This window comes from Ambystoma mexicanum, chromosome 2p (genome assembly GCF_040938575.1).
Source record: "Ambystoma mexicanum isolate Mex_15411 chromosome 2p, UKY_AmexF1_1, whole genome shotgun sequence".
Classification (NCBI taxonomy): Eukaryota; Metazoa; Chordata; class Amphibia; order Caudata; family Ambystomatidae; genus Ambystoma; species Ambystoma mexicanum.
In genome coordinates this window covers 823,613,059-823,632,760 of record NC_090923.1, presented here as the reverse complement: position 1 = coordinate 823,632,760, position 19,702 = coordinate 823,613,059, and the positions used below count along the sequence as shown (strand labels likewise).

The window sequence follows — 19,702 nt, the reverse complement described above, 5'->3', positions numbered from 1 at the left end:
GGTATCTAGCTGAGAAGTGGCAAAAGTGAAAGTGAGAAAAAGGTTATATCAAGAAGAGAACAAGTAATTGTGAATCAAAGTGGTCCTGCGACGGGTCGAGCAAAATCAAGATCACAATCGAAAGTCTTCAATTTTGATGAATACGGACAGTTTGGAAAAGTAGAGACATTTGGTCCGAGCCAGGAAGGCCAATTGAAAATGTGTGTTAAAATGGGTCTGAACCTGGCAGAGCGGGACCCGGGGTGAACAATAAATCACCTGGGAAGGTTTTGTGTTAAAGTGGGCCTGAGCCCGGCGAAAGGGGGACCCAGGGTGAAAAGTAAATCACCCAAGTAGTTGTATATATGAACTCCTAAGAAGAAGGGACCTTTAATGTTTGTTGAGTTGCATCAGGCCGTCTGAAATAAGAGACGTTGAATGGCAAAAGAAACTTTGGCACAGAAGGCCCTGATGTTGAGGTTTCAAACTGCATCCTCTTACTAGAGAAGCCAGAGAGTGTGCTAAGCTCGAGTGTTCTTCCTTGTCCCATGCTGAAAACATGGGGAAGGGAAGCCAATAGCTTGAATATCTTGACATATCTTTTCTTGAACATTTTTCTTTTGCATAACATTGTTTCCCAAGCTATTTGTATTTAGAAGTAAGGATTGGCAATAGGTTTATTAGTATAGGCCCTTTTATTTCGACAGACTTGACAAGGACTGCATTATTATTATTTGATGGTCATAGCTTGCTTCCATCTTTAGATTTAAGATTAGACATGCATTCTATCAATGCATTGAAGTTCAGTAAACGCCCTTGAACTGTGATCAGTTGTGTCTATCTTACTGTTTGATACCATGCCTTCCTTACAGTAGTCTGTGGGGCTGGTGGGGACTTGTGGTGCGCCTTGCCCTACAGGGCACATTCTACATGCAGTGGCTGCAGAGCGCAGTGTCCCCAGAGCCAAAACAGCTCAGCAGCACACAGTAGAGCAATATGCCTCCAACAGCAATGACTCGCACACATAGAAGGAGTTGGAGGTTGGTGTTGAAGTCGCCACACCCTGCTAAAAGCCAAGCTCCATAAAAGCCACAGTGGGAGAATGTGCAGGCAGAGGAACACACCAGCTGGGCTGTGAAGGATAGAAGGGAGAGGGCCAAGGCCATTGTGAAAGGTGGTGGGGGTGGCCAGAAAGTGTGATTTGAATTTCTGGCTTCCCCCGAGATTTATCTTGGTGTATTATTGAGGCTTGGCAATGTTGGCATGGCAATGTTTTACAACTCAAAATAGCATATTAACTTGCCCAGGCCCATTGTTGCAGCTTCCTGCTTACAATAAGGGCTACCACACCACCTCTTAACATAAGTCTGCCCCCTACTGTCTTGCAATCCCAGTGCATCAGAAAGCCATTTTTATTTGCAAAAACAAAATACTTTTATAACCGCAAACATATTCACCAGTTTCAACAATCAGTAAAATTAAGTTACATTTGTACCCGGCGAGAGTCAAGCAGAATGTAACACACATTCTGATTGGTTATCGCCAGGTCGTTACCCGGCCGAGAATCCCTCGAGACATCCCCGCTGTGAGCTTCCACACGACTGGAGGCTGCCATCGTCCCCCACTGGGGATTCAGGTACATTCTTTTTAAATTTCTTTTCCCACACTTCCTGCCCCCAACCCCACTTACCTTCTTTTTTGTCATCTTTCGGGAGCGAATGCGCTGTTCCCATCGTGTCTGCTCCCAATGGCCTTCCCGCCAGCCATTCTCAGTGTCATTTTTTTTTTCTGTCCCGAAACGCCTCAGTCTTGGCCCGGCATACTAATTAAGCAATATGCCCCGAGCGCAGGAGCATTACCGAGTCAGGTAATGCCCCGGTGCCCATAGTTATAGGCCTGAGCAAAGCGAGGAAACTAACTCGCTGAGCTATCTCATGGCTACAAAGTTCATCAGTGTTTCAATTGTTCATCATTTCTCACATCCTGAACTTCAGATTTGCATTTTCATTTGTGCATCAGTTTTTGTACGTCTAACAATTACATTACAGTGTTTTAATAACAATTAGTGGCATCAGAATGCATGTTGGAATTTAGACCGAGCAATTGGAAATCCATACAGACAGTCACAGTTATGAATAAAAGATGCAGAAACTTGCTCTGATTGCGAAATGTGGCATTTGAATGTTAATGAATTCTATATCTGCTGATTGCTTATACCTTTGCTGCCCTTGTGCACCTCGGGGGAAAAGGCACTGGGTGTTGACACTGTCCACAGATTGCGCACATGGGAGGTGAATTAAAGTTACCTGCCTCGTCTTCAGCAAAGGTGATGATGTACGGGAAGTAGTTGTTGATGAGCTTGGGGAAGTTGCAAGTCTGGTGCTCGCCCATGCAGATCTCGTTGTACTGCCACTCTCCCGAAGTCCTGTCTTCTTTGAGAGACATCAGTCGCCTGTTAAGACGCAAAGCGAAAGCAGTTGAACAATGAAATGATCCTACATTAAAAAGTGGCGCGAGAGAGGTGCGTGTAGCAGAGACACGATCTGCCATCTAGTGGCGATAGTGAAAACTGCAACAACAAAACAGCTTCATCTGTAGAAGAAACAGGAGCACTATCCGACCCGTCAGATGCCCTTTAGGGAACCCAACATTAGTTTGGGGCTTTTTACAGAACATATATGGTTTCATGACACCAAACCCAATCATATGACCGAACATAAGCTGCCCTAAAAACATTTTTGAAAGGCTGTGGCCCTGTGACATCCAGCTGTTTGTGTCTGCCAGCCTACCCCATATCACTCCCAATCAGCTATTTTTCATTCCTTTTGCTCGTCCATGCACAAAATTGTCCCAACCACCTCTTCACATTTTTGGAACTAGATTTTTTCAGGCGAGTTGCTATGCGTATATTTACAGTTTCTCCACCCCTGCTCAAGCATCTCAAAGCTAAGCGGAAGCCCTTATGGACGATCACTGTCATGGCTGCCTCGACCTTGAGGTGTAGTTTATTCCTTCAGGCAGATACTGACGAGATGATCTGCCCTGGGTGGGCCGAGCTACTAATTGTGTGTGAAGAGGGAGTAGTTGTTTATTGTGTCAATTTGTCTTGTGACAAGTATAAGGTACGAGACTGTTTTGAAGAGGTGAATCCAATTTCGCGGGACCCTCCCTGTCTGCTGGCCTTTTATCCATGGCCGTTCCATACATGATGCAGGATTCAGCCCTAAAAACAAAAGCAAGCTGAGAGAAGCGCCCTCTCTCAATGCAGCAACCCTGAGGTGCCAGGCATGATCAAATGTTCATGAATAGCCCATTGGGAATGCACAGAGAAGGGGCGCTCCTCTGCCCCTCACCAGGGGTGGTCAGGGGACCAAGAGAGGCCCTGGAAATAATGTTCAAAGTGGTTCCATATTACACATTTTCAGCAAGCCCAACCCTTTTCCTATGGGGAAATGTAGAAATAACACACAAAAGAGGACCAGGGTGCAGAGGCCTACCAGGAAATCTCCAGAGTTACCTATAGGCCAGTCCACCCCTGCCCCTCAGTACATGGCTGATAGAAAACTCAGAGGACATTTGTTTTTCAGAGACCCAGTAGGGACGAAATTTAGGTCTCGCCAGCTGTCGGACCTGCGACCCCTGAGATCTCCCTTGCTACCCCTAAAAAACAAGGTTCCTGGGCTGTGGCCAGCTGCATGTGGTGGCTCTTTGTTTCTAGAGTGGGTAGTTTTCTGACAGCTATAGCCAGTAAGATAGCTCAGTGGGTTGAGCGCTCGCTGCTGCTGCAATGTGTGTGTGATTTACAGGTTTCAGGTTCGCCTCCCAGAAAGATCTACTCAGCCTTTCATCCTGCTGAGGTTGATAAATGAGTATCAAAACACAGGTTGGGTGATATTGTATGTATATTTATTCTATATGAAGTGGTTAAGCGTAAGTGCTATATAATAACACATCATTATCGTTTGGCCTTGATTGTATGCTTGCATTGGCAGTAATTTGGTAATATGGGCCTAAACGCACTGATTTAAACAGTATAGATGGTGATCCATTCTTGTATGAAATGTATATCACTTTACAGTGATATCGTAACCATATTTCTCGTAGTGTACTTAGAAACAATGCTATGTGACGCCACTTCCTGTTTTGTCAAGGGTTGAAAGGTTGTGTTCCATCGCTTCCCGTGATGTCACTTTGGGGTGGGGCCAAATGACTTCACTTCATGTGATGTCATCAGAGGTCAAGGGTCATGTATTGTCACTTCTGCTACCCTTGGCATTTTGGTGAAATGACATCCCTGAGTCCCAGACATGCAAAATGCCTGGGCTCTTATGCTTTTGACTGCCAGGCAGTGCATGCAAGAGCCAATTCCAGAGGCAGAAAGAAGAGCTGGGGCATTGGGCTGAGAAAGGCAAGCAATTAAAAAATGATGTGAGTGTGTATATGAGTGCATGAGCAAGGTGTGCTTGTCAATGGGTGCTTGCAAGTGTATCTTTGTACATGCCCACAAGTCTGGCTTATTGTTTCAAAACTTTATTATTATAATTATTATTATTTTAGCATGAAATCAGGTTTTCCAAGGCAAAGGTGGCATATATTGCATGTATAGTGATCATGAAAATGTGCTTTACAGTGGCAATATATAACAGTAGTAATGCTGACATATATTGTGGGCACAGGCATCATGCAAATGTGCTTCACAATGGCAATGCGGGTCTAGATTGTGGGCATAGTCATCATGAAATTGGGCCTTACAGGGGCAATGCAGGCATATACTGTTCACACAGGAATTATGAAAATGTTTTGTAAAACGCTCCTGTGTGCTGTAAGTGACCTGGCATCAATTAAGTAGTTTTGTGTTTTACCCCTGCAGAACCGATTGCAAATTGTATGTTTTTTATCCAATATTTCTGAAGTTTGTGCTGTTAAAATGCACCATTTTAACTCATTATTAAAAGCTTTTTTTGGGGGGGACGGTGATCTCCTTTAATGGCAGTGGCATCAAACGATGACTCAAATTCAATTCTGGGATTTCCTGATTTTTTTTATTCGGTTTATTACAGTGGTTATGGGAGGAGTAAGGCAAGGGGTGGGACTGCTTGTGTGAAATTAAGAGGTGCTACTAGTACAGACAATGTCTGCACTTCCTTTATGACCAGAGACCACCCCTCTCTTCATAGGTCAGGGTGGCCACCCAGCATGGGTGGAACAGTCACTCACAGTGTCTGGGGTTTTATAGTGCTCATGAGGACTTCTTTCGCGAACCGGTGTCTGTTTTAGCACAGGATCTATCCGGATGTGGTGCTGGTCCTCCTCGACACTCTATTATTCAGCCTCGCGACCCTGGCACCCTTGCATTGTTTGACGAGGGTGAGGTGTCAAACTCTTCAGCAACAATTGAACACAAGGGTACTTACATCATATCCTCACCCCCCTCATAAGGCATTCGATAGAGGCTTCTAATCTCAGGGCTGTACCAGCGTTTGCCTCTGCCAGTTTCTTTGTACCACTTTCACCTGACTCTTTGACTGCCACCTTTCCACCAATCCTAAAGCACGATTCTTGCCCAGTTGTTCTACAGCACTCCACTATCTTCTTTATTCCTGGTGTTCACTTTTCTCCATTGCCACCTTTTCAGTCTCCTTCTTCCTTCAGATGTGTTCCCTCTTCCCCTCCGCTTTCTTTCCCTCTCCTTACTCCAACCTTTGCCTCCATCCTCTCCCTTTCTTGATGTTTCTCCTCCTCGCCTCTCTCTCTGCCCCTTGGTTTTCCTGCTCCTCCCTGTTTCTCTCTCTAGAGGTGTTCCCTCCTCCCTCTCTCTCGGTGGTCCTACTCTCATGTCTCCTACTGTCCCCCCTCTCTCTCTGCACATCTCCCTCTTCTTGCCCCCTTTCTGATCTCCTCCCAACTCCCACATTACCATTCTGATTGGGCTCTCTCGTATATCCCTACATTGGACTGAAATTGCGCTTTTTATCTGGGAATCTGGGAATCTATTGTAGCTGTGTGGCAATTGTGAGCCCCTGACTGGACTAACAATTCCTCATATTTGCCTACTTGGGCTCAGACTCCGAGCAATGAAGGGTCCAAGGGGCTGTCGGCCACCTTCGAGTCGGGCCACGGTGTTCTCATCTCCATGGCTGCCTGGCCACAGGATGGCACCGTTAGTGTATACCAGTGCTGTGCTTCTATGTATGTGGGCTCCCATGTTCTACTGTTCAGGCCACAGGCTCTCACCTGCCAGAATAGGGATTCTCTGCGCCATGCGCAATGAGCTATATTCGCGCACCCAACATTTGAGGGTATTTGTTTGATGCAATTTGGTGACTGTGGAGTCTGTGAGCAGGGACTCATGAGCCAGACTTCTTGGGACTGACATTTCTCCAACTTTTAACTGCTTATTACAACATACACTGGGGGACCATGGGGAGTGATCCTTGCAGCTGCGTGCGATACAACATGCAAAGCTGGGGATGCGGTGGGGGCCCTCAGGAGTCCCATATGGGCTCTCCATTGCACTACAGGCAGCATTCCTCAGCTCCCAGTGTTTCCAGAGATCGGTTCCCTAGTCTCCCTGAAGTGTCTTCACCGAGACCCTAGACACTAGTTGGATGCCTGGGGTTTGCTCTCTTCGCCCACTCTCTCAGGCCAATTCTGGGCCTTTATTGCACTTATTAGTCATCTTTCCCCCGCCCTCCCCATCAAAATATTTGGGAAAATTGCAGATAAGCACCTTTTAGAATCATTCCATCTTATGAGCAGCATCATTTAGCATGATTGCATTAGGGCAGAAAAAAGAGACAATGCCGCAATAGTGATCCACTTGGACGCAGTGCGATTCTGAAGGCATTGTGGATTGCCCCATTCTTCCGTGTCCTCTGCCCAATACTCTTTACTCCAAGACATTTGGACACATCCATTTTCTGAAAGCGGAGTTGAGCGAGACAGACTTTGAGTGCACCATGCTGTCTTGTGGTGACATCCCAGGGCTTTTAACTGACCTTCTCACCATTCAATGTCTATTTTAAGTCCCTTCTTTGTGTTCACTTCCTTGTAATTCTATTCCTATGCAGATGTGACTCCATTAATGACGCCCCCGTGGATTAACATCATCCTTTTACCACTCATGTTTTGAAAGGGGGTGGAGGCACTTATAGGGAAATTCAAACATGTGTGTGCTTCCAGGCATGACAGCACATCACGTGGCAGTTAGTTGTAGTTTATTGTACCCTGGCTTTTAAACCTCAAATAACTTACAATTTGTTTGAACAACTGCCTTTTTGGCTCTATGCTACAGTTTGGGATATGACCAACAAACAGGCTCCAAAATAAGACCTATAGATTTCAATAATAGGAATCACTCGATTGGCTTCTATCCTCGAGTGTGGGCCTTTCATGCCCACGCTGCACCATGCAAACTTTCCCCCGCTATCCATGGATTCCCAAAGCTCTCTATTGAACGGTCACAATTCCTGCTCTACCTTCTTTAAGAGCTTTAGAAAGTTCCAGAATCCCTCTTTCTGCAACAAGGAGGATATGCCCGCCTGCTCAGTTTTAGGACTGAGGCCTTGGACCGCTGGTCCATTTCATATATGTGGATGTGACAGGTCACGCACATTTAGGTCGATTTATAAAAACGCTCTTTTCTGTGATTGGCCCCAAACACTTTCCAGAACACAAGTATTTTCTGACTCTTCATACTTAGGCTATGCTCATTAAAGTAAGAGGGATAAAAGAAATGCAAGAGCAAAAATCCAACTGAGCTATTTATATGACTTTTCTAAAATGTGTTTATTAGGAGCAGAACTTTAATTAGAGCAAAACAACAATTCCTCCCTCTCTTTTACGACAAATACTCGGCCAACTATTCAGCATTTAGTTAAATACTAACATATAGTGGGCCTCACTGCGATTTGTGGGGGTAAATACCACTAAACCCGCTGTTTCTGTTACCTCGCTTGGCCTGTCAGAATTACTGCAAGACAACGAGAGAGGTAACTGTGGAATTTGACACCATTTGTGGACTCCATAATGATCCATAGGGATTTTGGGGGATTTACCGCGAGTGGTAATTCCTCTGCCCTAAATCCTCAGGGTTTGGTGGTGTGGTAAAAGTGTCAATAAAATCTGATACTACCAAGTAACTATTGGTAACAGGTTTACTGCCACTTTTTGTCTGCGACACCAATCTCTAATGGGGCCCGATGTTCAGTGCTCTGCCGCCTGTCAGTTTCGTGGAAAGTGACCGCTCCAGATGTTGCTACTAGTGATGTGGTAAACATCAGTGATTGCTCTCTAGGCACACTTTGGGGCCTCCCTACTGGTGAGAGTTGGGGTGGCTGTCCCTCACAAAGCAAAGCCGCTGTGCTCCAGCCCAAGTTCGACTCGGAGTGCGGGTCAAGCTCCCATTGGATTCCCAATGCTCAGCCATGCCCTGTTGGCTATAAGTACCAGGCCGCTCGGCATTGCCAGGGTGCAAATCCATAAGTCCAGCGCCCCAGATTCATTCTCAGATTCTGAACATTTTGTTGCCATCAGTCATGTTGAAGCAGACGCTAGCCGAATAAGTGTCAATATTTTAGCATTCAAATCTTGGGTGGCTAGCTGCACCGGCTAGTAACGGTCAGTAACGGCCAGCCTGCCCTCACATTAATGCTTCCAAACGCAGCAGATGTTAATTTAATTAGAACCCATATCTAAGAAAGGAAGCGACAGCAGGTGATGCATTGACTAGTAGGGAGGAAGAAGCAGTGGTTGATGAAGAAGAAAGAGTAGGTACTCGGACAGATGGTGGAGGAGGGAATCTGACTTCCGTAATGAGGGGGTCGCTGCGTGTGGTGGAAAGGAGGATGAGGATGGAGAAGAGGTGTGGCCAGCTGTGGAGACGCAGACTGTGTTAGCAAATGGCCACTATGTTGCAAAAACTGTTTGATTAGAAAAGCAAGTCTGCAGGGTGGCATCAACGGTACTATGGTGATCAGATGGCCGCCATGTTGGGAGAATGGTAGATTACTGAAATAAAGCTTATGACAATTAAGATAAGTCTGCAGGTAAGGAAGGCCCCAAGCGAAAGACTGACGCGTGGATTTCCAACGTGGTCCTGCATCAGAAACAGCGATGTTACAATACGCCCATCACAGGCAGGAGCAATTACAAAGTTGAGAAGGTGGGGTTACGCCTGCTAATAGTGTTTTCTGAATGATTGCGGCCAATTCTAAGGGTGCTAATTGCAGGTTAAGAAGTTTAAGGCGCATTCACACTGCACACGAGCTTACATACAGACCCTCGAACCACACACTCACATAGTGAACAAACAATCACGTGACCTACCCGCTCATGAAGTCCCCGAAAATGTAGAGTCCGTTGAGGTTGGGCATCTGGCAGCCTCGGTAGATGTAGCCCCCGGTCACCGACTTCCCCAGCTTGTGGGAGTAGGCAAAGATGGGCAGGGTGTCCACTGAAAGAAAAGATGAATGGATTATTCCTTTCCGTGCTGGGGTCCTTCAGGCACTGTGGCGGGGCCCCAGTGGCCCGCAGCCTCCCACTGATGCACAGAGCGTTCTGTGGCATTTCAGAAGTGGGTGTGGGCTGTAAAGTGGCCCAGGACAGTGGGTACAAAAGCAACTGAACACAGTCTTAATCACGCACACATTTGCAAATGTATTGCATGTGTTGCACCGTTTAACATGTGTGGGCCCAAAAAACTCAAAAGGAGACCAGAGCACCATGCATTGCAGACCCCTTCCACCTAGATTTGATCTGCAGCTCTCCTAACTCTCGGCAGACTCAGTGTGATCCTAAACCCAAGGACAGAACCTGCTAGCGGGGTCTAAGCGCCTCTTCCCCCATTTACACCTGCAGGCTGCAGCAAGTCTGACTCTTCCATATCCTAATGTGCGTGAATACCGTGTGATCCAGAAAGAAAAGTACAGGCTGCTAAAGAAAACTTTATCCAGCTAGGTCGTACTTTTGGCGTCTTGCTTTCCAGCTCCCAAAGGTTCCTTTCTCGGGCAGTGCAGGGTGGCGGAAAGAGCGCCATGATATGCAGGAGTGAGCAGAGTCTATAAAGTAGCAGACATTTCCTAGGTGAACCCAGCAGAATGTGTTTTCTTCTGTTTTAGGCATTCACTTTGATTGCATTTTACAGGTGTACATACATGGGAAGTGCAGAGTTGCGAAAACTGAAATCCTGTTTCCTTTATTTCTGCCGAGGCGTTCTTATTGATAGCGTTTAGCATGCGTGAGGAAATGTTACAGGACATAAGTTACTGCATGATGCTTGTTCTAGTAGTTTGCAAACCTGGGAATCCTTGCATGGTGAATACAGGAGCTAGTCAGTCTCAAGGCCTAGCCCGGTCAGTACTCCGTTGGGCACAAGTGAGAGAGAGCAAGAGTCAGGCCCTCCAGCGTAAGCATGCGTGCTGCTCTGGGAACCAGAATACCCGAGTGATGAAGACACAGTTGCTCATGTGCAAAATAGAGTGCCGTAGGTAAACCCAATGGTCATCAATGTGATGCTGCCCCTTTAAGGGCTGCACACATGCGGCGGAGTGACGTTGCACTCCGCCGCGTACAGTATAAATAAAGGGGGCGTTCCCGGCCGTGCAGAGCGACCGGGGAGCCCGAACCACACAGACGTGTCCTTGTGAGGTCTGTAGCGGGATGGGGCTCACGGGCATCGGTGTGCGCGCTGGGTGCACTACAACAGTGGCGACGAGGCGGGACTGCATCCCGGGCCGGGCGGTGACATCAACAGTGATTTTTGTTTATTTTGCAACATCCGCAGTGTTCGATCATGCCAGCAGGGCAGGTGGCAGTCCACAATGGAGACTAATGATGACAGCAAGCTAGCCACCTTGCTGTACTGCGCAGGTCCAGCTGTGCATGAGGTATTTTTGTCACTTCAGCCACGTGATGTCTCATATGCAGCGGCAAAGGATGCTCTCCATGGTTATTTCTTACCCCTTGCCAACGCGGACTATGAAAGATTTCTCATGGGGGCAGCACGCCAAAAAGATGACGAGACACTTGCCACATTCTATGGGAGGCTAAGAAGATTGGCGGTGCCATGTCCATGGCTGGATCCAGAGACAATGATCAGGAACCAGCTGATCCAGGGTTGCACATCTGGCAAACTAAGAAGACAAGTTCTGAGGGAACCCTGGATCACCCTGCCACGCATTCTGGAACTAGGGAGGTGCCAGGAGGTTTCCGACCTGTGAGCATCCCGAATTGAAGCAGGAGTATGACCCAGCAAGGCTGAAGAGATCTGTGCAGTGGGACGCAGCAGGGGAGCCAGACCCGGGGGAATGAGTCAGCGAGAGAGGGGGTTGGCTCCTATCCACTCGTGCTCCAAGTGTGGATATGACATTCCCCACCCAGCAGAGTGCCCGGCAATTGGGAAGACATGTGGCAGGTGTGGTGGTGCCGACCATTATGCTAGGATGTGCAGGGCCACTGCTCCTGTGGTGGTTTCCAGAGGCCCGGTGAGGGATGGGTTCTTCCGCAGCAGCTCTCCTTGAACGTTGCTCAGCTTGACCAGGCAGAGGACAATCTGGCCCCGGATGAGGAAGAGGAGGAAGAAGAAGAAAACATGTTCTTCGTATCTAGCATCGGTGTGTCGAAGGCGAAGACAAGGAGGCAGCCTCGATGTCTGGTGCTGGGGAATGAATCCTCCATCCCTGTACTGGTAGACACAGGGGCTTCAGTGAACGTTATGGCTCATGAACACTATGACGCCATGGTATGCCCTCCTAGCCTGACCAAGCCTAAGGCTTGCATTTTCACCTTTGGAGGAGCGGACCCAATACAGCTAGATAGTGCGTTTGTTGCAGATGTTAAAGATGGTGGGTCAGCTATAAGGGCCCGTTTCTATGTGACGCCGGTCAGTAGTAACACCTTGCTAAACTGTGCGGTGGCAGAGGCACTGGGCATCGTTTCATTTGCATACTCTGTGTACGTAGATGACATTCAAACCCTCCTGGAGAAACACACTGCTCTGTTTGAAGGAATTGGACAAATGGCTGGTGACCTGGTGAAACTACACATAGATGACTCTGTGCAATCCCATTGCCCTCAAGCATCGACGGGTCCCATTTCACCTAAGAGATTTGGTGGATAAAGAACTCAACAACTTGGTCAAATTGGACATAATAGAGAAGGTCGAGGGCCCGACACCATGGGTGTCTCCAATTGTAGTGGCTCGGAAACCGAAACAACCGGACTCTGTTCGCATTTGCGTGGACATGCGCCTGCCCAACAAGGTTATTAAGAGACAGCGGCACCTCATGCCCACAATTGATGACATCATCACTGAATAACAGGGTGCCCGGTTCTTTTCAAAGCTGGACCTCTGGTCAGAGGGGAGTTGACATTCTAAGACAACTGACTCCTGCTAAGAGGGGACCACATTGTCATACCTCAGAGTCGGACACAGCAAATGATCGTGCTGGCACACCAAGGTCATCAAGGTGCGGTAAAGACAAAAGCACGCCTACGCCAGAAGGTCTGGTTTCCTGACCTGGAATGAAGGGTGGAGGAATTTGTGGCGTCATGTGTATGGTGCCAAGCAGCGTCCCCTGCCCAGAGAGAGCCAGAAATCGAGACCATGCTGAGAGGGACCAAACCGTGGGAAGTGGTCCATGCTGACTTCGGCTCCACATCGAGGGGCACCCACTTCCTGGTGGTGGTAGACGAATGGTCCCGCTACCCAGAGATGGAGTTCATTGAGTCTGTGGCTTTCGACAAGGTGGCAGTGGCCATTGAAAAGATCTTTGCCACCCACGGACTGCCCACGGTGCTCTGCACTGACAACGGCCCACCGTTCCAAGGGCATAGTTTTGCGGGACTGATGGAGAAGTACATTGTACACCACCGCAAGGTAACCCCGTTGTGGCCCCAGGCCAATGGGGAGGCTGAGAGGATGATGCGGACGCTCAATGTGGTTTTTTGCATCGCCCAAGGGGAAGATAAGTGCCTGGAAAGGGCACTGTACAAATTCCTGAGGCTACCGCAATACTCCCCATACTTCTACAGGGGGGGCTCCAGCAGAGGCAATGTTCCAACGGTGTCCACGAGACTTGCTGCCAGAGTCCGCCGTGATCAACAACAAAGAAGTGGAGTGGGAGTGCCGTGAAAGGACGGCAACCGAGAACACTCAGAGAGGACTGAGGCCGCAGAGGTTGGTGCCTGGGGACGACGTACTGGTAAAGAACCGGCACCCCCAAGGGAAGCTGTCGCTGACTTATGAGCCGGCACCGTTGGATGTGGTGGCGGTAAAAGGGTCAATGGTGACCGCCTCAGATGGGCACACCTCAGTAACACGCAACACAAGCTTCTTCAAACGCCTGGGAGAACCAAGGACTGAGCCAAGGACTGAACTGGTGCCCAGCGGGCCTGCAGTGGACGTTCCAGATGTAGGTGCCGGTTCCACATGCCTCCCCGGCTCCCTGGCTCGGGAGCCGGCGGGAGAAGGGACTCTGAGCAGAGATGGTGGCAGGAGGTACCCCCAGAGGACAGGGCGAGGAAACCTGCCTGTCTCACTGACTTTGTGTTGGAGTAAAACTGTGAGTGGGAGCCCTGAATGTCCCAGGGACCTGGGTGGCTGCTATTAAAGGGGCTCCTGGGTTTGTGTGCAGTGAATGTAGCTGTTAGAACTGTTAAGCATCCTTTGTTCATTGTTTTGTTTTGTTATGAAAAAGGAGGAGTGTGATGCTGCCCCTTTAAGGTCTGCACGCATGCGGCGGAGTGACGTTGCACTCCGCTGCGTGCAGTATAAATATAAGGGGCATTCCCGGACGTGCAGAGCGACCTGGGAGCCCGAACCACACAGACGTGTCCTTGTGAGGTCTGTAGCAGAAGGGGGCTCACGGGCATCGGTGTGTGCACCAGGCGCACTACAACAATCAATGCTTTCTAGTTGAACACTTATTTACAGGTTTTTCCGCAGCGTGTGAATTAACAAGGGCATATGTTTGGTCCAGATCCACCGGATGTAACCAGAGCGCTCGACAGAACAGCAATTAACATTAACCCCTTCTGCCGTTGCCTTATATAACAGAACCAAGAGGAGCCACCCCGTGAGCTGGAAACAGTGAAGTCATCCGTGGGACCAAGAAAGCAACCCACCTCCTAAATCTCCAGAGACAAGGCCATCCGCGGTCTTTTATTGTTGAATATGGAATTCTTTACTCATTTGTAAGAGTGAAAGAATGGCAGGAATATTTGCTGGCCTGGCTATGCTCTGACTGCCACAGCTAGCGGAACCTTTAGACACATGCCTGAGACAACCACGGTGGCAGCTGATGCAGTGTAAATGATGATTACATGTACCTGTCTATATCTCACAAGTCTTTGAGAGATGCAGAAATAAAGTCGGTTTTGGTTTCAGGTGTGGCGTCCGGTTTTTGCAACAGCAAATCAGTGTATGGATTTTCACATTCCTGATAAAGACCAATCTTGGCAGAACATAAGAATATCGCAGCTCAACTAAGGACATTTTAGAGAGGCCATTTTTAGAAACCTGCGGATGATAGCTGGCCAATCAGCTTGCTGGGAAAGCAGGCTGAAGCTACGGATGAAAGCTTATGGTCTGTACTGCCACTGGCAGTTGCCCCCTAGCTCTCTGCTGTTCGACCGCATTCTGGTTGCTCTGCTCCCTACCTCCCCCCTCGCAACCCCACACCCTCCTCCTAATCTTCTCAGAAGTCATTGGCTCCCATTTCACATCTCCTCCTGTCCCCTAGGCCTCCACGCCACCAGCCTTTGCCTACCAGCTTCCATGAAATGAAAGGCTCCATCTCCTTGGAAGACCCTTTTTTCATGTGTGGATTGTGAGGCCCAGTTTTTACCTTGTTATTTGCTCTTATTACCTCGGGGGTTGGTGCCAGGGTGCTAATAGCAATATTCACCCGTGACACAGGCTGTAGCCGCTGAACACTGCTCGGGGACTGTCATTAAAGGTGCTACACTCGGGCCTATTACCTCGGGCTTCAGGCCGTTATCACCCAGCACAGCCCGTGGAATAGGGGATTATTGCTTAAATATAGATGGGGTTCATTAAGGATTTCCAAAGTTTAGACCAGAAGCTGAACCCAACACTTTTAAAAACGATGCACACATATTTAACAGTAAAATATGTTGTTCTTAATATTAATTTTATACATTCTGAAGCAATTCCCATTCAGAAACTCTTAGTCTACAGTATGAACTCTGTGTAGCCTTTTCTATTGGTTGGGCTCTTCTCCTTCAACCCCTGATCATGGCAGTGACGCTGGAGGACACGGAGTAAAGACTGCAAACCCACCCAACACAGCTGCACACGGGGCAAGTATCAGGTTGCATTGCACTGAACCTTTACCATCAAGTTAAATGCCTGGTGATCCTGCTACTAACACTACTGATGATACTCGTGCTACTACTGGTGATACCACAACTACGCCCGACTCCACTACTACACATGGCTTTATAACTAATGCGACCAGTAGTGCTACAAGTACAGTTACCGCCACTGCTATTGCTGCCTCTTGTGCATGTACTTTATTTATTTATTTGTCATTTGTATAGTGCATCTAAAACGGAGGCATCTGGGCACTGGTTACGTAAGAGGGTTGGTTATCTTAGTTGCATATTGCATTGTGTCTGATTGGCAATACTGCTCAATCTACTACTACTGGCGCTACTGCCATCACAGTACCACTTGTAATGCTACACCTGGCAGCATGTGTTCATTGTATGATTCTATGAGTGAAGCCGGCCCTAAAGGAAGGCAGAACACTATGAACGAAGGTCATAAATGCACATTATTGTCAACAGTTTTCAATTGTTTTGTACAACCCAGGGTAATTCTATTAATACTACTACATGCACTGCTGGTCATGATAATACAGTGTTTATGACTGCTACTATAAATGCTAGCCCTGCTGTTACTCGCCCCACTACCATTATTGCTAAAAATAATATAAATATGTATATCAGTAGCAATACTACAAGTGCAACATCTATTGGTACTAATAGCAGTAGTAGTACCATCACCAATGCTACTACTGGAAACACTTGTAGTACTACCAATGATGTTGTTAGTGCTAATAGTATAGTCTAACAATATTACTAGTAGAACTGAGGATGCCACGGCTGCAGGATCCAGCAGAGCTGCAGAATAGCTGTGGTCCGTAGGAGTGAGGCTAGATGCGCAAGGTGGCACTTATGCCTGATCCCAATATGGCCACCACCCCTTTCGGAGACTAAAACTGCCACAGACCTACAACAACTGGTTAAAATGAGACCGTGAACACTTGAACCTATCCAAAAGCTTGAAAGAGACAAGAGAGAAAATAGCCAATGGGAACGCTTAAGAGAATGGCCTGGAATATAGAAGCCCTATAAAAAACCTCTAAGGGTGCACCAGGATGGAACAGTCGGACAGGGACCAGCGAGCTTGAAGGATGGCCCGGTCATTAGCCCAATCCCTCAAGTACTGTGAAACCTTTCAGAGCAGACCAGACTCTACGGGATAAGAGAGAGGAGGGAGCTGAATGTTCTATAGAGATAACAAGGACGGAGCACTGTCCTAAGCCTCAGAGAGCTCCTTCCTGGTGAAGATTACATCAATCGAAAATAATGTATTGTAAAGGAAGGCCAATGGCTTAGCTTAGTCTAGTTCCCTAGCCATCAGCACCTCGGTGGAGGGAGGAAGTAAGCCCAACACAAAATCCTTCTGTTTTAATACAGTGTCAGAAGAGGCTATTTATTCCCTTCTACTAAAACTGAAACCTACAAATGACGGTCTTTTTGCCCTGCCTGTGTTTGCTGCAAAGCACTTGGCCTCTGATTTAGCCCCTTTTATAACCCAGTTTGTAAACAGATAATTTAACCAGGTGATAGACCCCTATGGTTTGAAACTCTCTACAATTACCCCATTTGTTAAAAAAGTCAAATTTGGACCCTGAGAAGTTTCAGAATTCTCAGCCAGTGTCAGGTCTTCCCTGGCCTGGAAAAAATTGCTACCAATCAATTCCAGGAATACGTTGAAAGTGAAGGTCTTCTGGATCTTTTCCAGTCGGGTTTCCGCCCCAAATACAACGGATACTGCATTGGCTGCAGTCTGGGACAAACTTCCGGAAGCAGGGGACCCAGGGTAATTGTCTGTCCGTGTATTGTTGGATCTGTCCGCCGCATCTGATACGGTGGACCATAGCATTCTTTTAGAACTCTTGAAAACGACAGGAAATGCTTTGTAAAGTGCTTTTAAATGGTTTCCTCGCATGGCGACAATAATGAGTGAAGCTAGGGGGCTTCCTTTCGGACACCCTCCTCCAGTGGTGTGGTGTTCCACAGGGGTCTTCCCTTCTCACCGCTGTTATTTAATCTTTATTTACGCCTCCTTTATTTACGGCCCCCTACTATAAGAATTCACAAGGTTAATTTTCAGTCCTACCTTGACGATACCCAGGTGTTTCTCAGATTGGATGATATGTACGATTCTCTAACAAGGGTCAGCGAGTGCCTGGAAGAAGTGGGAGATTGGATGGCCATAAATTGGCTACAGCGTAATCCGACGAAGACAGATGTGATCTTGTTTGTCCCAAAACATTTTGTAGAGGAGAAAAAAGGCCCCCCCCTTATCTTTTTGGGGACTGGAGCTAAAGTATGCATCCAGGTTTAAGAACCTGGGGTGCATATGGCAAAAGGACCTAGGATGTAAGAGGCAGGTATCATCGAAAGTACAGGCTGTTTTTTTACAACCTTCGGCTCCTTCGGCAGTCTCTACCGTATATTTCCCCGCCTCACCACGTGATTGTGAGAGGAGCCCTGGTTAATTCTAAGCTGGACTATTGTAATAGTCTTCTGGCCGGGGATTTTACCAAACAGATACATAGATTTCAAAAAGCTACATGTTTAGGGTAAAAAGATATATACCAATTTGGGGTCTATGACGGCCGGTTCATTGGTTAGCAGTGGAGGAGCTGGATAAAGTTAAAAAATCGGCTGCATGATTTACAAGTGTCTTCATAATTTCGCACCCGGATATCTGACGAATAGACTGAAGCTGTACTGTCCTTCTTGGTCATTCAGATCTGAGGGCAATCACCTGCGGTCTGTTCCTGCTACTCGCGGTGTATCCTGTGGTGACTGTGGATTCTCAGTCTTTGGGCCACGATTCTGGAACAGTCTCCCTCTGGAACTGAGGAGACTTGACTCCCTGACCTAATTTCTTAAAAAATGAAAACCCTTCTCTTTAAATAATGGCTTAGTAAGAGGTCTGGAGAAGAGAAGTTATAAACCATAGCTGGGCCATAACGAACCTAGTTTAATTCCATCTGCGCCTTGATACGATTTGGTTTGTCTAGCTGCGCTGTACAATTGATTCAATCAATTAATCAATTAATCAAGAGGCCTGAGAGGCTAGACACCCTGAGAGAGTGGGAGGGTCCTGAGAGGCTGGAGAGCCTCAGAGCACCAAAGAGGCCTGAAAGGCTTGGAAGCCTCAGAGAGCTGAAAAAGTCTGAGAGTCTGGAAAGCCTCAGAGAGTGGGAGAGGCCTGGCAGTATAGAACGCCTCAGAGAGTGGGAGGAGCTGGAGACTTTATGAGAGTTGAAAAGGCCTGAGAGGCTGGGAAGCCTCAGAAATCTGAAGATGATGGGAAGCCTCAGGAATCTGAAGAGGCTGAAGATGATGGGATTCCTCAAAGAGCTGAAGAGGCTGGGAAGCTCATTGGACCAGTGAGGCTGGAAAGCCTCAGAGAGAATAAGAAGACTGATAGGCTGGGAAGCCTGAACATGCTGATAAACATGAGGCTGCTACCATTATTGAGCTGGTCACTATATCCCAGAGTGAGCTGGGTGCAATATCCCAGACAGATGAGCTTGGCACAACATCTCAGGATGCATGAAGAAGTGATCCAGGCACTATTGCCCTGGATGGATTACAGGTAGCGAGTTCACCACTATACTCCTAGCATTGTAGTGAGGAAGCAAGCTAGAATCTATATCCTTGAGACAGTAATTGGGGCAAAGAAGCTAGTTGGCCATTGTATGTTATGTTATGTTATCTTGCATTTGTATAGTGCCTCCTGCAATAGTCTATGGTGTTGACGTGCTTTTGCCTATCAGAGAGGCAAAGGAGGAGTATGATGGAGCATTCATTAGTGGCAGGGAGGAGCAAAGTTTGGTAGATAGTTGAGATGAGTATGAGGGATAGATAAGATGCACAGGAAAACATGGGAAGGAAAAGGTGGAGGAGCTATGTGTACAATTGACCCACATTTATTGTGGGACTCAACTATCCTCAAGACTGATTCTGAAAGGGAGGTGAGCTGGGTGCTATTGTCACTAGACTGTGATTAGGGTCAAGATGCATGCTGGGTCCTATATCCCTGAGACCGTGTATATAGTGTCTATCCAGAGGTATACCAAAATCTCTATTAGAACAGACTTCCCCAATATGCTACAGCTTATTTCACAACCCCCTTCAATCGCCTTTTGCTTGGTCAGTTCAAAATCCAGAAAATTATTTGTTCAAACAAGCTTTATTTGGCTTTATTAACCACAAAAGCAGTAGTACAGTTAGAACAAATAATTAGAACTGATTTAAAATTCATATACAGCCACACAAGAGATAACATAGTATTGCAGTTAAAAGACCATTCGGGTTGGCATTACTTAAGGAGGAGGGTAAATTCCTTGTTACATATATAGTGTCAATTCTGCAGCACCTATCTCACCCTTCT

The 19,702-nt window shown here is 47.3% G+C and overlaps 1 protein-coding gene across 1 annotated transcript in view; it reads right to left on the bottom strand.

The window, feature by feature from the left end:
* Positions 1–19,702, bottom strand: part of LOC138566832 (HHIP-like protein 1) — a 506,279-nt gene that overhangs the window by 40,633 nt on the left and 445,944 nt on the right. The window contains exons 5-6 of the mRNA XM_069644523.1: positions 9,307–9,433; positions 2,286–2,431 (exon numbers count right to left, since the gene is read on the bottom strand). Coding sequence (XP_069500624.1) covers positions 2,286–2,431; positions 9,307–9,433 — 273 coding nt within the window. The remainder of the gene's footprint in view (positions 1–2,285; positions 2,432–9,306; positions 9,434–19,702) is intronic.